The sequence below is a fragment of the Sylvia atricapilla genome, chromosome 3, assembly GCF_009819655.1.
Source record: "Sylvia atricapilla isolate bSylAtr1 chromosome 3, bSylAtr1.pri, whole genome shotgun sequence".
Lineage (NCBI taxonomy): Eukaryota > Metazoa > Chordata > Aves > Passeriformes > Sylviidae > Sylvia > Sylvia atricapilla.
Genome location: NC_089142.1, coordinates 40534538 through 40552270, shown reverse-complemented (window position 1 = coordinate 40552270; position 17733 = coordinate 40534538). Strand labels below are relative to the sequence as shown.

The following is a 17733-nucleotide window of genomic DNA, read 5'->3' as shown; positions in this document are numbered from 1 at the left end:
CCTGCTGTTTGCTGTGAGCTTTCTGGTGGCAGTGAGGGTAGAGGAGTGGTATTCTGTTTAAGATACCTCTGAAATGATGCTGATTTCACTGTGTTGCTGTAGGTGATGTTCATAGCTTCTCCAGGGGGGAACAGTGTGAAATTCACTGCATTGCTGTCTTTATTTGCTCCAGTGGCAGTTCTGAGCAGCAACATGTTTCACGAAGTTATCCTGAGCCACAGCAGAGGTCTGGAGCTTGTTTTTGCCCAAAGGCTTAGCAAGCCAGTGGGGTGTTGGCTTATGCTCGATGTTTAACTTGCACAGCCATAAGGCTGAAAGATTTATTTTTTGTTTCATGACAATGCTTACAATGTAAAAGATCTTCAGAGCAAAGACTGTGTTTTCTGGTCATTGTATGCCAGTGCAGAATAAGAAGGCTGCAGTACTCTAATTATTAGTAGTGTAGAAACCCACAACTTCTTGCTTATTAAGGGGCCTTTCCCCACCTTTTGATAGTGCATATAAAGCAAATACTTTATATTTGTGAATATCCATAGTGCTTACATTATGTGTGGATCTGCCTTCTGGACGAGGCACCCTCTCCGAGTGTTTATCTCGCACTTGTAATCTGTTTTTTGAGATCAGGTCAGCTAGTAGGGAGCACTGTGGGCACATTCGAACCTTGGACCATGTTAGGGTGAGCTGGTGGTGTGTGGTCATTTTGACACGAGGTATGTAAGCAGTTGTCCGGTTTAGGGCAGATTTGGGAGGAAACTTCCAAAGGGGTCCCTCTAGAAAGCAGATTTGTGCGGCCCCTTCCCCAACTGGTCCAGGAAAAGATTTCCTTGGAGAAAAGTGGAAAAATCTGTTTATTTAACAAACAAAGTATTCACAAGCATAAAAAATGAATAATCTTAAACAATAAAACCTCTTGCTGTTCTGAAGAGATGGCAAATTCAGAAAGTCCTTGTCTTGGGGTGTAGCTCAGCTTGTTCAGTCTCTTATCAGTCCCTCCGGTGCTCGCAAATGCTGTCTTGGGCCCCGGTGGGTCACAGGTGTGAGATCCTGGTGCTGTTCCGGGCTTTCAGTCCAGAGCAGGCTGATCAGTTCCAAGAAAAGGAAAGGCCACAGTCTCAGGAACTTCTCTGGCTCAGCTAGCTTAAAACTAACTAAAAGCAAAGGAGAGCTCTCTCCCACTGCCCATGCTGCAGACAGCATAGTCCATGAGAAGGAATGGAGGGGAGCAAGTGCAGTTTCTCCAAACAAACTGCACGCTGCTTCTCTGTCCCTTCACTCTCAGAACCAGTCTGAAAGGTGCAGAACTTAATATCCAGCAGAAGCAGAACAGATGATACATGCATCATAAAGTCATCCTAGGACAGCAGTGCAGGACTGTCTTCTGCTTTAAAATTGGCCTGATTGGCTGCTGGCTGGATCCTTCCAGACCCAGAACGTGCTGGCTGAGGTGAATGTCCCCCAAGGGGGTCTGTGCAGGATGCACCCTGTGGAATCTGCCATCAGCTCTTGCTGTGAACCACTGCTGGTGCCTTCACAACACCCGGTTTGTAGAAGAACAAAGTGTGTTTCTGTGGCTGTCAGATGTGTGGAAATTTCAGTGTGTGGCTCACAGATAAGAAAAGGTGGACGCCCTGTTCCTAAGGTTGGGTAACAGAGAGCACAATCTTAGGCTGGCTCATGGAGGTAGTCACCTGGGTTGTCTCTCCAGATGAATTTCAGTGCATGTGGGGGTAAGAGTAAAGCAGGTCATACAAAGGTTGCCTGTTTTTGTGAGAACCAGGCTGGCTCATTGACATGCTTGTTTCCAAAGCTATTGATTACCACCAAGAATTTTTTGATTTTGCAACTATTACTCCTAAAATAATAAGGCTGCTTTTAAATTATTTCAGTCAAATAGGTGACATCAACATTTGAAAAAAAAAGCAGTCTGAAACACTATTAAGACTGAAAGTTACATTGCTCATATATCTAATAACTTGAAAGAAGTCTTGTGTCATTACTTTTGAAATCTGATGTGTAATTTACCTTTATTTTTGAAGGATCCTTTGGTGGTAAACCTGTCCAGCCCAGGACCTTTGACTTCAGCAATGTTCTTGTTCCTTCACAGCATGAGGGAGGCTGGAAAAGGCCCTCTGTCTCCCAAAGTGCTGTTCAGCCAGCTTTGTCAAAAGTATGTATTGTGTCCTCAAGCTCATCTTTCACTTATTCTTTTAATTTTAGTTTCTAGTGATGCGTTTCTAAGTGTGCAATGTCTGTTGTCCTTTCTAAAAAAGCTGTTATATTTCTATCAGGCAGTCCAGAAAACAGCTTATTCATGTTTTAAAGCTGAAGAACTTCTTGTTGCACACCAGGGTTGTACCTACTCCTCTTGCACTCTGTGGCCCAGTTCATAACCATGGACATTCAGTGTGCTTTGAACTGAGTGTGAGGGGGCAGAAGAGGGCATGGTAAAACTGAAGAAAATAGGACTACCTTCCAGGTTTTGTTGTTTGTTAGCATAAAGCTATGCTAACACTACAAAGTGTATGTAGGTATTCTGTAAAAAAGAGTAAGATTTTAAATGAGGAACGTCTGCTATGATGTCTAACCTTGGCATCAATTCAAAATTAAAAAGGGTCTAACAAGTAAAGACTTGAAGCAGTACTGAAATGGCATATGGCTCCAGATTGCAAAGAGCTTACAAGCCCTAAAGAAACTCCTGTTTCTTGGTGTGGAAATCGTTTACAGTGGTGCTTTGTAGGTACTTTCAATTACGATGCAAACAGTCTTGCTTTTTAAAACACCTGTAGAAGACCTATTTAAAAGTTGATACACATATTTAAATATTGACTTACCAGTAATAGAATGTATAGAAACAGAGTAACTGGAGGATGATATATATGAATCTCATATTTAAAAAATAATAATGTTGCATGATAATTTATTTGCTACAGTATTATTGCATGGAACTTTAAGCATTCTGCAGCACCAGAGTTAGGATGAAAGATGCAGCCTCCTACCATGAAGTTCCAGGACAACCTTACTGAGCAGGAATGGATTTAAAATATAGTAGAAAGAAACAAAAGCTTTTAGAATAGAGCTGGGGCAATTTAATTCTATAAAGAAGTAAGTAATTGCTTGTTCTTTATCCTCAAAATTCAGCTTCAGAAATTTAGTACTACATTTTTTTCTGTTGTATTTGTCTTCCTTTTGATTCTTCTGAGCTGTAATAGGAAATGTGTGTAAAGTTACCTTACAGCATTTTTGAGTCTAACAGCAGTGTTCTTTGTTTAGCATTATTTACCTGGAAGAAAAATACATAGGGAAGAAAACTATATTGTTTTCTCACTCCTCCTTGTGTTTCGAGGCTGTCTCAAAAAATGTGAATGTAAGAATTAAATTTGGCTGAGAAATGGAAAGAAAATTATTGAATAACTAAAGTAGTTTTTTTCCCAGTAAGTATTAAGGATTGAAGGAAAAAATGATGTAAAACACATTTTGAAGCCCACCTTAGCAAATTCATTGTGAAATAATCACAATGCAGTGCACTTCAGATGGCATGGTATTTTTAGAAGTGACAGGTATTTTGTGTCTGCTCTGTGTGTGTTTGTGTAGTCATGAAGCAATGTCAGTATTAAATCTCAGCCATCTAGTTGTTTTGTTGTTGTCTTTTGATCATTAAGATGTGCATACACTTTAACTAGCAGCTAAAATTGAAGCATTTTAATGTGATCAGCAGACTTTTGCTGTTTAGTCGTGTATCTGCCAGCTCCTACCGTCTCTTGCCTTCATCCCTACTTCTTACTTTTGTTATCTTTGCAGAACACCATTTAGATACAAATCCTTTACTAGCTCTACTATCAACAACAAAAGTGTCAGCTACATCCTGTTAGTGAGAAGTTAGATGTTCAGGAGCAGTAAGAGGCTGGACAGGTTTGGCAGAAAATTTTGCTCTTTGAATTATTCTCTCATTGTTGGTGGCAGAAGCAAGAAAGGGAGGGTTTCAGAAAATTTGGCAGTATGCAGTGGTAAAAGTAGGAGAATGGGAAATCTTTATCTTTGCAAACTGTATACATTTAACTATTTATTAGCTTTAACAGTATGAATGCAATGTTCTGTCATGCCATTTTTACAAAGCCTTTTTCTTTCTTTTGTTTTAAAGTTGGCTTTTTTTTTTTTTTTTTTGTCAAAGTTGAAATGCAAGAGAGGGCAGGGCAACATAGCAGGAGTTTCAGAGAGGAAGAAGTCTGTGTTATTGCAGTGTTCTCTGTAAAACTGCTTCTTGAATGCTGCCAAGGGGTTGTGTTAATGAAATAATCCTAGGTGTAGTCTTCATATTGCATTAGCACGAACTCTTTTTATTTAACAAGCAAAGTTCAGACAACAAGTTTCCCAAAGAGATGACAGGATGAACGTGTAAAAGGAAGAACTACACTGACACAACTACTGGGGAGAAGGACATGGAAAAAAGCATTACTATTCTGGTAGTAATGTTTTGGGTCTATATGTATTACATAAAAGTTTTCTGACCCCAATTGCAATCTCTTTTTCTTTCTTTTTTAAAATTCATTCTTTCCCACAGATCTTGCTGTCTCAGTGCAAGTGTACAGTATATCACCATACCTTTCTTCAGTAGAGAATTTATGAAGGAGATTGTACAAGTAGTGTAGGACAAAAAAGGATGCAGACACTGCCTTGTTCAGCTGCAGCTCTGGCATGTTCCTGAGTGGGATCCCAAAACCTGCAAGTGGATAGACATTCACTGCTCAAAAGCAGTAAGAGAACTGGAACACAGTCATTTTCAACTGCAAACTGCTTCTTTAATAGTCTAAGGAGATCATGATGTGAAGTTTATAATCTTGTGTATGAAAGGACATTTGTGGTGCTCTTTTTTTTATTAAATAATAAAAGAAAAAAAATGATACCAAGTGTTAATTTTATCAAGTGGTGGAATAGCCAGGTTGAAGAAGGGGAGAAGAAGAAAAGAAGTGGATGGGTCTTTCTATAGCAACTGTTTAGCGTCTGGTACTAATTCATCCACTGTTAATTTTGTTAGTGTTGCAGCTGTCAGATGTTTTGCGAGGACAGATTGTGAGCATAGCTACAGGGCCCTTCTGTTGGTTTTCCACTATGCTGAATATCAGGACTGCAGACTTCTGACTTATCTGGAGACTTGGTGACTAACGCAACACTGATGTATTAAGAGGACATAAATTTTATTTCCTTTATTTGTTACGATTGAATAGTTTTATTGGTGGAAGAAAGCTTAGTTTTGTGTAGCAAGTAAATGTTGCAGCATGTAAGTGATGAGTCCAGAAAGGAGTTACAGAATTTAGCTGCTTCAAACCTCCATTAAATAATTATTAGAAGAGATATTTTATTGCTACATTACCATGCAGAAAAAAATACTTCCCTAACAAAGATTTTATTGGTGTTCACAAAATCTACTTAGGTCATCCTTCTCCAAAGACTATTATTCATCCTTCCTTCTCATGTGCAGAAAGTAGAACTGAAGGCAGAGGTGGGACTGGCAGAAGGGAGGTCCTGTGTGGTTAGGACTGTTGATATTAACAGAACAATAGTTTTGAAGGGGAAACCTAAACAATTCCATGTTCATCACTTCTGAGAGGAAATGCTAAGGAAAACTAAGGTGATGTTATGCAAGATATGAGCGATAAAGGAAACAGGATTTTTCTCAATAATTAAGGAGTCTTTCTGAACCTTTTCTTTTGAAATAATACTGCTTGAGGAAAAATACCTTCTTAGAAAAAAAGTTTTGCTTGCTTATTTTTCCCATTTACTTCTACCATTTAAGTATAATAGCAGAACACACAGTTTATCTTTCCTTGACCAGTGGTTAGGAATTATTTTGTGTCCTTGTCATGCCTCCATGTGCCTTGCTGGTGGTGCTACATCATGTTGAGGAGCTCTGACAGAGGAGATTACAGCTTCTCTGGGCAATGGCACTTGAGAGATTGCATGTCTTTTTTTTCAGCAAACTTTGTCAGAGTTTTCATAGTTTTAGGAACAAGTTTATGAGTGCAAAGTAGACAAATTGCATGTAGAACTGTTTGTTGGCAGCAATCATCTGCATGTGTTCCTGAGCTTTGTGTTCACTTCTGGTTAGGAGGAAGACCTGTGTAGCATTTTGGAGAACACACATATTTTTAGTGTGGGGTATTGGTGAGCTGTGTAAGCAGAGCTGATAGATAAAATGAAGAAGAAAACCAGTAATTTTATTAGGTACATTGGCAGTGTATTCTCCATTTGGGTTAACCAGAATTTAGGGAGGAGTAATAAAAATAGGAAGCTTTTATGTCAACAGGGACTTGAATATTGGGAGTTTAGGCAGGAGAGAACATGAAAAGAAGACATGACAGCAAGAGAAGACAATGAATGATAAATTAGCTGTGCTTCTTAAATTGCCCTCATAAGAGTTCAAGGAGCTGTCTGTGAAACTGAAAGGCAACAGATTTAGAGCCAGGGGAAAAAAAAGGAGCTTTTTAAACATTTTATAGGGCTAACCTATGGAACTTGCTGTCAGAGCAGATTGCTGTTGGAAATCTTAGCAGGACTTAAAGGAAGAAAGAATAGATCTAGTGCATTGTAAGAAAGCAGAGGTATCTCATTTTCCCTTTTGGGAGAAGGTGAGACAAAAAAGATAAACTAAATCGGCCAGTACAGCCAAAGGAGAGCTAAGTGCTGTCTATCTACACCCTTGTGATAGTCCAGCTGTGCCTGGTGTTATCTGTTATTTACATGTGGAGGCAAGCTCATGTTAGGTTGGGCTCCTCCCAAGCACCTCCTACCAAGCAGAACTCTAGGGTTTGTACTGCATTAAAGGATTCCTGTGCATGTTGCCTTACAGAAAAAATAGTATCAAATAGTATCTTCTGATTCCAAGTGCTTATTGTTGTTTCTAAAGTTATCCAAGACACTAGGCTATTTTCTGCACAAATACAGTGATTCTGGAAAGGATGATTTTGGAGAAGATTTTTATTAGAGACAGTAAAAGTGTGTCAGCTCTGTGCAGTATGATTGAATGACTTGAACTGTATACCAGTTCTGCTTTTAAAGCATAGCTTAATTTCCCTTAAATAAGTATAATATGGGAATTAAAACTATTAGGTTTTAGTTTGAAGCTAAAACTATTAGGGTTTGTTTTCTTTGAAATACTGTGTTACTATGTAGTTTTTGTTATTACTGCATTCTAGGAAACAGATCTTCATGAAAAGCATTTCTTTAACTGACAGTCAAGCAATTATAACTGGTCTCCAGATGAGCAGTGAGAGGGTAGATGAGATGTCACAGTTGTCCTTCACCACTTATGGCCATTAGCAGGAGTTCAACCTGTTCTGTCATTATCCTGCTGACACTGTACAACAGGTTGTATCGCATTGGCACTGGCTTCCATATGTCAGCACATCTGTGAGCGGTCAACTCAACCAACCATCTCCAAGTCCCCCACTTTTGCCAAGGATATTGCTTGAAGCATATTTTCAAGGAGACGAGAGCACACATCTTTTAGTTGTCAGATTTCTGTGTATCAGCATGGATTAATTCCTTTTTCTTCTCTCATACTGGTTTATAAGTGTAGAAAGTTTTCTGTAAATGCATTGTGAGGTGTGAAATTCCCTCCTTTCTTTTTATTGTTATTTTTTTGTTTCCCCTTGTGGTCCCTCCCCACCCCCAAACAAATGTAGTAATTTTGAATGTTTTTCCACAAAACATGGGATATTTAGAATTATATGCAACATTACATAGCATGCTTTGTACATGAATGACAGATTAAATATATTTTAAGCAGTGTTAACAATGACACCATTTGTTAATCCAAGTAAATGACTCAGCCTTACAGGGGATCTTTACAGATCTCTTTCCCTTTCACTTCACTTTTAAAGTGGTAGCTGTTACATTCCCATCATCCTTGTTTCCATTAAAATCAGGCATATAGATTTAGTAGAGGCCTTGAGAAGCCTAAATAAACATGTCCTTGTAAATGCACTGTGTCCTAATAAAATGAAAAAAACCCCCCAAATTGAAAACTTCCATGGCTGAGTTAATTTCCTCCTCTCTAATTTAAGCTAATAAAACTGTGTGGAACATGCAGGTAAATTATTTTACTTAGAAATACAAATTAGTAAATTAATTTTCACCTGAAATGATTTTTGTATACTCATCAGTGGGAGGTTACACTGCAGTAACGAAAAGTATGTGTGGGGTTTTTCCTGATTTGCATTGAAGACTGAGTTCTGTGAGGTGTCTTCTGCAGTGAAAAAACTCTCCTGTGACAGTGATGGAGTTATTGCTTGCTCCTTTGTCAAGTAATTATTAATTCTTCTTCACTTTTATTAGAGTGTCTCTTGCAAAGGTCCTGCATTCTTTGCCAAAAAATGATAAAATCCCTATTAGTACCAGGATCTAGACCATATATATAAGGAAGGTTTTCTTGCTATACTGGAACTATTAATGTGCCTGTACTGGAGGAGATGGGCTGAACATAATCATTGATTATCACTGCCTCAGGAAAACAAGAAATTTTTTATAAATTAATGATAGTACTGTGGCTAACTAATCAGATTGTTCAGAATTGAACTGATTTTGCATCTGGGTTTTTTCAGTTTCCTGGACATTCACTGAGAGAAAACAGTTTTAGCGAATTGAAAATTGGAACTGTGCATGCATGCAAATGTGCATGTTATTTATTTTTTAATGTATATTGAGTGTTTTATTGGAACCAAAATGAAGATTCAGTGATTTTCAGAAAGTATTTGCAATTTATAATCAAATTTATTAGAAATAAAATGTGCTTTTAATAGAAGAAATGGCATTTTATGTATATTAAACAAAATATTTAATTTTTAAGATTATTGCAATTTTTAAATGTGAAATTAATTTTTGAGGTTGACTTGCTCATGAAAAAAAAATCACTTTTAGGAAAATGCTTAAAAAAGTCACCCACTCTACTGGTTACAGATTTTATAGTAAGTCTCACAGACAGTAGCATCATTAAATTATTTTTAGCTACGGATATTGTCAACTTTGTTTCAAAAACTAGATATGAAGACCAAATGTGGAAGTATCTTATTTGTAAATGGGAACATGTTTTGCATATGCAGTTCCAGATTTGTTCCACTTAATTTTAGGCCTTGACCTTAGATATCTGCATTGTCACCTTCAAATCCTTCTCCAGTTACACCCCAAAGTGCCTTCAGGGAGCAGTTCAAAGCTGAGACTCCTGTAGCACTATCCTACCTGTAGCCCATATCTGCTGTGCCCTAACTTGGCAGCTTGGCAGCTTGACACCTTGCCTAGCTTTACATTTTACTGTTGTAGGCACATCACACATCTGAGGTGTTTTCTGATCACCTTTAATTTCTCCTGTCCGTGAGCACAAACTTCTAAGGCAAATCTGAGCAGCTTTAGTGTATTAGTGCAGTGAAGCCTCACTAACCCTCAAGAATTCTGAACAGCTGAAGAGCTTTGCTGGGCAAGATTATTGTGCCAAGGGAAATACCAATATGTATTTGCAGCTCTGTGTACTGGCTAGCCACAGCATACAATCCACAGCTCAGAGTGAAAACTGGTTCAATGTGCGTTTAATGAAATTAAGGAGCTGAGTGAGTGATTGGTTTCTCTGGCAGCTCTGCCAGTTTGATAAAATTCCTGTTTGAGCTGTGCTAATCCAGTTGTCCCCTGTGCTAGGTTTTGGAAGGGGTGTGTATGGTTAGGGCTCTGTGTGCTCACCTCAGTCTGCAGCAAGAGTCACAGGTGCCATTTGGTGCCATTACTGGGAATTCAGAAACCTACCCCTTGCAATCCTGAGTAACTTGCTCCAGGGGACCCTGCTTGGGCAGGGAGGTTGAGTTAGGTGGCCACCAATAGTCTCTTCCAACTCCTTGTGATTCTGTGGAATCTCATTTTAGATTAAGTAGGTCAAGACTGTAACTGAAGATCTAAAGGGTAACCTGCCTGGAAAGACAGATATAGTTTGACCAGTCAGTTACAGTTAATGTGAACAGAGATGTGTTAATAGTGAATACTATTCACTCATTTGGGGTTGCAAGATCCTGAAGATTCAAACTGTTTATTAGAAGCCTTCTGGCTGTGGTAAGAACACCTTAAGGATCTACTGATGTACTCATAAGCTTATTTTTTTCTAATTTCTATGTAATCTATGCCTGAAAAATATGATATTTAGAGTACATTTAGATGCTGTGAATAGTAAAAAAAGAATTCAGCAGTTCTTGAATGGTAGTAATTGATGCTACTGAATGGTTGTCTCAGAACTGATGGAGCATTACCCCTGTGCAGCTGCCTAAAAGATCACCACTGTAAATGGGAGCATAATCAGACATGGACCTTTCTCCTCTTCTGGTGTCTGGGGGTGATGTGGTTGCTGCTGGCAATCTAAAAGGATTGTTCATGCACATTTGAGATTTCTCCTCCATGGAGAAAAGGGTGAGATAGCAAAAGAGGTTAAGCACTCAGAAAATCTTTCTCTCTCTTCCATGACTTTGGCAATGTCTGGTGGTACAGAAGCACTGGTGTAGTCTGTCAGGAAAGGGCTGCTAGCATGGATGAGTTGCATAAAGAGTTAAACTCTACTGGCAAATCTGTATTTTAGTAAAGCCGTACTCTATATCAAATTGCAACCCAGGTTAAAGTGCACCCTTGTTGGCAAAATTGTCTGCTGAACCAGGAGTTTACTAAAGCCCCATGAGATTCTGCAGGGATTGTACCTGTTTGTACCTCAGCATCCAAAATTGTCTTGTTAAGAACCTCCCAAGATAATTGTCTTGTTAAGAACCTCCCAAGATAATTTTAAATTCTTTACTGTTTCTTTCATAGGGCTCCACGATTTAAGGGGTTCCAGCAGCAAGACAGTCAGGAGCTTCTGCACTATCTGTTGGATGCAATCAGGATTGAGGAGACAAAAGTAATGTCTTTGTGTGTCTTTTGAAAGTGAACTACTAAGAGTCATTGATTCTATGTTCTTCATGTTCCCAATGTTTTAAAGATGTGCTTAATGAAATAGGAGTGTCTCTTTTCATTATCTTGAGAAAAATAATTTTTTAAAAGATACTTATGTTCATGTTGATTTGTTAAAATAGTTGATTGGAATCAAAGCTTCAGTTAGTAGTAGGAATATGGTAAGTAGAACATGGTAACTTTGGGAATCCAAGTTGTTTGCCTTTAAAAAAAGGAAAAATAGGGGGGAAAAAAGGACATCTGAAACATCAAGAAAGAAAAGATAGGACCTCTGCATTAACTGACAAAGTGAATTTTTAAAGCTTTGGAACAAAAATCAGCCATTCTTACCTATGGGCCTGCCCTTAATTTTACCTGAAAATTTTCTCTAAAAACTGGTGGTGAGAGGGAAATCTTGCAAAGTGTCTTGAAAGTCTCTTGCAAGTGTGAAGAACTCCTTATTTAATCAATAAGGTGCTGCTTTTCATTGCTTAAAATTTACATCCAAGTATGCAAAGCATAAAACCAGTTTGTTATATTGAAAATGTCCCTGTGTGAGGTTTTTTTTTGTTTCTTTCCTTCATTATTTGTGCTTCCTGCATTGTTCATGCAAGAAAGGGAGTGTTTGGTTGCTATTTTGACCATATCAGATTTAATCTGTCTGACTTAGTCTCGGACCTCTAGAAAAGTCATTCTTTTCAGATGATACTTGTGGTAAATTGCCTTTCCTAGGCCTCCTCTGAAGGAAGGTCTTAAATCTTGTAATTTAAGATTACAAGAGTACTTCCTCTTCTCTTTCATTTAGTAACCTGATGAATGTCATAATCTTGAGCTGAATTATCTCATTCTTGATTATAAACAGAACTGAACTGCAAGAAGAAACAGTTAAACCTTGACACTCATGCTTAGAAAATGATGTCTTGAGCATGGCACACAACAGAAGCAGCTGACTTCAGTTAGAAAATAGTTGTTACATTTTTGCAGCAGAGGGAAGCTTTATTATTTTTTGATTTTCATGTAATGAAAGGTGAAAACTATGTTTTCTTGACAAAGGAGGAGTCACAGAAAGCAGGATTACTACAAAAACTAAGCTGCTTCTCCAGTAGGTGCTTGTGCTTTCTCCTCAAGTCAGTCTCCTATCAGCTTCACCAGTGGATGCGCCATCATTGCAATAACCTGCATTAGCACTTGCCTTTTGAATAATTTATTATTAAAGAGCAGTGACACTACAATTCCTATCTCACAAGAGTGATGGAAAATGGTAAGAATTTATGGTGATTTTGGCCAGTTTTTCTGCCACTTCATCACCAGGCGGAGAGACGTGGATGCCACCCTGCCCTGCAATTACATCCCACTGCTGCCCTAATGGTGCATGACTGCAAACACATCTTTATCACCTCGGGGTGCTCTGTCACCACAGTACTAGTAAAAGCTCTCTCTCCCCCTCTCTCTCTCTGTTACATTTTTAAAAATTATCCCATGTTTCACATCTGTAGATGACAGACAACCAGCTGGGCACAGGCAGGAGCCTCACCATCCCTGCTTCCCTATCCCTGTCAGGATTAGTTGTTTTTAAACCCTTTGTTTTGATGAGAAATACATATGATACATAACATGGCTCTATTTATAGGAGCTAACCAAAAATCCTGTTGTACTTTTGCTTCTTCTGTGTGGTTCTGTGTCTGTATCTGAGACCACTGCTGAACCTTTTCATATTCCTGAGGAAAAAGTTAGGAAGTGTACACAAGTGGACTTTTACGCTAAAAGCGTGGCTGTACAACAATAAAGATGACATAGCGTCTGCCGTCTCCAGCAATGTGGGCTGGAGATGGTTTCACACCAGGGCCTGAAGTGGCTGAACCCTGCTGCTAATTGATTAATGTCTGCTGCCATTGTCCACAGCACCCTGCCCATTCAAAGACTATGTCTTTCTTTGACCTAAATAAATGGTTCAACGCGCTAATCCCAACAAAAGGGTTGCTTATGGCCCTAAACCCATTTATGGTGCTCAACTTCATGAATTACCTATTGATTAATCCTTTTAGTATATTGTTGGCTTTAAGATGAACAAAGCTGAGCTCGGGGCAGCGGGAGTTAATTCACAAGCCAGGTCACATACTCATAAGGTCGGAGTATGACTTGGTCTGATGGGTGTCTGAACTGGAAACCAAACCTCTGACACTGTCTGTCATCCTCACACTACAGTGATATGTGGCTTGGAAGTGTGTTTGCAGCCTGGAAACTAGAGCCATTTATTAGTATTTTCCTGTTAGGACAGGGTTTGAGTTGCTTGCAGAAGGTTTCGTATCACCATTTGTCTCTTAGAATGGTACTTTGCTCTAAGTGTGACTTCAGTATTTAATTATAAATGTGTTTTGCACACTGACAAGGGAGACTCATACATGTTACTAGAGCTTGTGGATCAGAGAGACAGGACATTTGCCAGGAAAAGGGAAAGCACAGGTCATGCATGCTAGCTAGAGTCAGGGGACCTGATTCATCCTTCTGCTTCTCTCTCTGCAGCATGTCAGAGGTTGGGCTTTTCAACCAGCCCATGCAATTCTGCTGCCAGGAATACAACGTCTCTTCACCTCCAGACAGTTGAGAAATAGCAGAGAGAAGCACCCCCTGTCTGGAGGGGCAGCTACAACTCATTAATGAATTTCTTCTTTTTGATCCTTCTTTCAAAACTGTTGTTCTTAGGATTTTTTTTTTTTTTTTTTGTAAATGTTGATAACATTTACATGGATTTGTAAGAAGTTTTCTTTCTCTTCTAAGGTTTTCTAACATACCTCTGGAACTGGCTGTGTTAGAAAATAAGCAGAAGTGATAAAAATACTGCCCAAATCACTACAGTCACTCAAGTCTGGCTACTGAAAGACTCTTAGCTGCCTTCCACGAACTTAGTATCCTGGTCAATCAGTATAAGTCCATTTGCAGTGGGAGAAATGGATAGCATTAGTTCACTGGAAATCTCAGTTTCTTGGTAACCAGTGAAGTGCCTTATGATGGTTCCCTTTTAAGAGAAGGAAATTTCTGGATGAATATCTACTAAAGTTAAACTCATGTAGTTTTGACATTGCTAGTGAATAGCAGTAGTTTTAAAATAATAAATTACAGTTATTTTATGGAAATTAGACAAGATAAAGTCTAATAATATATTACTAGCTTTTAGAATGTTTACAGTTAATTTTTTTTTTTTTTTTTTTTTACTTCTAGCGTATACAAACTGGTATCTTAAAAGCATTCAATAACCCAACGACTAAGACAGCAGATGAAGAAACTAGAAGAAAAGTCAAAGGTATGCTACTCTTTATTGAAAACTTCTAAAACTGCACTAGTCTTTAAATACCATTTTCTTCAGAACTGCCTATTGCCAACAGGAGATCTGAAGTGCTGTAATGGCCAGACTTTATTCTGTGTTACTCTAGTGCCGCCTAGTGTGTACCGAAAGTGTAGAGAGCTTAGTATGTGCTGACTTGCATCTTTGTATCTGGGAGAAAGGCTCCCCAGTGTTAATCCATCTCTTAATAATAGGTAGAATTTAATTTTGTTTTCAAATACTCCACTCTATATTTGTTACTTAGTCGTAATTACTTTATACTCAGGGAGAGGGCACTTTCCATTAATAAAATTGATTTCTGTCAGTTGGCTGGTACTGTGAGCACTCTAAATACAAAGTCAAGATAGGCAGCTGTTTCTAAAGAAAACATTTTTTTTTTTCAAAAGAAGAGGTTTTTTTTTTTTTTTTTGTTTTTGTTTTTTTTTTTTTTTTTTTTTTTTTTTTGTTTTTTTGTGGGTTTTTTTCCTAATGTGTTTATTTATTTAGTAGTTCTAATTTGGGGGATTTTGTTTTAATTAAAGTCCTAATGATTAAGATTTTTTTTAAGTCATCCTTCCCAAATCTGGAAAAGTTAAGGCATAAAGATGTATTAGAAAATAATTTTGTTACATGTTTTAGAGCTTCATAGTTGCAAAAAAACATTTTGAAAGGGTGATAATATCTCTGTTTACCCCGGTGTCTATATCAAGGCATGGCAGTATTATGTATTCAGAAGAAAACTGAGATTTAAGAAATACAATATTATTACTTTGTTACAAAAGATGGGGAAGGGAAGGATAAAAGGGAACCTCCTCACTAAAATATTTTTAAATGTTGAGACAGCAAAGTATATGATGTATTAGTTACTGTATTGTGTTAAAACATTTTGAATATGCTTAAATTGTGCTTTCATAATATATCTGGAAAAGAATTTTGTTGTACTTGTAGTGTGGCATTGGATGTGTTATTTTTCACATTTAAAAAAGGCAATGTTTTTTCAGCATATGGAAGAGAGGGTGTGAAGATGAACTTCATAGATAGGATCTTTGTTGGTGAATTGACTAGCACTGTCATGTGTGAGGAATGTGAAAATGTAGGTATTCTGGAATTTGGTTTGATGTGGAATAGATCACATACTGGTTTGATTACATTGTCTTGAAAGTATAAAATTGTGTTGCCAATTTTATACTTGTTTGTTTGTTTGTAAAAACAAGACTTTATTGAAAGTTTCTCATTTGAAATGATTTATTCCTTCTTTAAAGCATTATCCTCCCAAACGTAAGAAGAGGGATCCTTTGAATTCAAAAAGGATTCAAGTACTGGGCTTGATTTTATGTCTGACTTAAGGCTGGAGGTTCCAAATTCTATAATCATGTGCTACGTGCCTATGTTATTTGATATTTTTGAAATGCCTATTTTAAAACATAAATCCTCCTGCCTGCTCTTCTGGGATACATACACCTGAAAATTGGAAATTACTTACTTTGAATTAGAATGAGTGGGAAAATGCTAAAATTACTTCTTTTTCTTTGAAGTATTTTTTATAAATAACATAATAACCCTAATGAACAGTATATCCCTTTCATAATTAATATTACTGACATTCCATCATAAATACTTTCCATGATCCTTATAATTTTCTTTTAAGTTTGACAGAGAAAAATCTTAATTGCATGACTTTTCTAATTGAATGTTACATTTGTGTTTGGTTTAAAACATTCTATTTCATATTATAGAGATTAAGTAAATTAATCATTCTGAAAAATTAAGCACAGTCCTGCAATCCCTGTGTGTGATGTGCAGATTACTCTTCAATGTGCTACTAGTACCAATGAAGAACTTTGACCATACAAAAAATAGAGGTTGTATGTATTTTGCATGTCTCATCTACCTTTGCTGGATTCTTATATTCTGCCTGCACAGGACTTGTGAATGTGCTAGCTGTAGCCCTTTGAGGAAGATTTTAATGTTCATTTTCCTTTGCCTGCACTGGCAAGATATTTTTGATGCATGTGTTTTCATGCAAACCAACACTTTAGAGGAACCTCTGTTTGAACATCGCTCACCAGGCAGTCAGTCACCAGAGCTGCCTGCTTTTGATCTTATTTATTGCTTTCCTGGAACCTAAACACTCCTGGGTCCCCCACAGAACAGGTAAAAACAAGCTTGCAGTCCATACTAAATGTCACAGGTGGAAGATGGGGTCACAAATACAAGAGAAGGGACATGATGACAGTAATTGATGGTATGACTGTGACTTAAATATACAACATGATTTTTACTTCTTTTTTTTTAAGGTTTTGTTTTTCACAGTCTTTTCAGAGGTAAGATAAGTCAGTTTTGGAAGGAATTCGAGAAGAGCAAGGGAGAGAGCCTAAGGAACTTAGTGATAAAGGCAGATGGAAAGCGCTAAAAGAGATTGTCTTTAGGTATGCTTCGCAAGATATTTCCAGCTTATACATGGCAAAATGAAACCTCAGTACAAAAAAAAGAGGTGGTTTTTTTTTTTTTCAAGTCCCTTTTCCCCTGTAATTTGATTTATTTTACCAATTAGTATATAGTGTCAAAAAATCTAACAAAGCTTTTGACTGTAACCAGTAAGACTGATTTAATCTTAACTGAGAGCATGAGGTTAGAACCTGTCACTTAACAGTCATTAACCAGTCCTTGCTGCATAACAGCTCAAACACCTGTGCAAAAGTGTCCAGAATCAGGAAACTCTAAAAGATACCTTTCTGCAAAATGGTACCACAGAGGCCCACATGACTTGAAAATCTATCTGGAGCTGAGAGAAAGTGAGCACCACACAGCTTCAAGTCAGTTCATCCCAGATGAGTGGCCTTGCTGTTACCTCTACATGCTGAAGTTTTGTGTGGTGTTAGAAAGACAATTAGAGATAATTTAATAATTTTTTATAAAAAGTTAGTGGGAAGTTCTTCATTGTAGTTTCATACATCTTGCAAGTAATTAGCTGTTGTATAGTTTTGGATAATAAATTGATTAAATAAAGGGACCAATGTACTAAACCCATATACTGTTCTTTGTGTTTAAGTGCATTTTCTCTTTTTCTTCAAGATTTCAACAGTAAAAGAACCTTTCATTGATCTTTCACTTCCTATAATAGAGGAGAGGGTAAGAAACAGAATATCTAATAAGTAACTGTTGCTTTCAGTGGATTGTTTTTAATAGCCTTATGAAGATATTTATCTACATGCACATAGTTTTGAATTCAAGCCTAAAAATGTAAACTTGTCCATAAATACATGTACTGTTATCCATCCATTCATTATATTATTTTCCTTTTATATAGGCATGCAATGTCATAAGTGCACATATCTTTAAATTGGTCTGAACTTTGCAAATACCAGTAGTAACCCACAGAATATATAGGTCTGAGATAAGCTTAATTTAATAGTATGTACTTATATAAATAGAATGATTATAAGCCTTATTTTTTTCTTTTT

General features: G+C 37.5%; 1 protein-coding gene across 5 annotated transcripts in view; it reads left to right on the top strand.

Annotated features, from left to right (window-relative positions):
* Window positions 1-17733, top strand: part of USP45 (ubiquitin specific peptidase 45) — a 49806-nt gene that overhangs the window by 23602 nt on the left and 8471 nt on the right. For 3 of the 5 annotated variants that reach the window (XM_066315171.1, XM_066315172.1, XM_066315169.1), the window contains 5 exons: window positions 2037-2167; window positions 10828-10915; window positions 14167-14248; window positions 15271-15362; window positions 17345-17401. In XM_066315171.1, the coding sequence (XP_066171268.1) occupies window positions 2037-2167; window positions 10828-10915; window positions 14167-14248; window positions 15271-15362; window positions 17345-17401 (450 nt within the window). The remainder of the gene's footprint in view (window positions 1-2036; window positions 2168-10827; window positions 10916-14166; window positions 14249-15270; window positions 15363-17344; window positions 17402-17733) is intronic. The other 2 variants (XM_066315173.1, XM_066315174.1) reach the window with 2 other exon arrangements.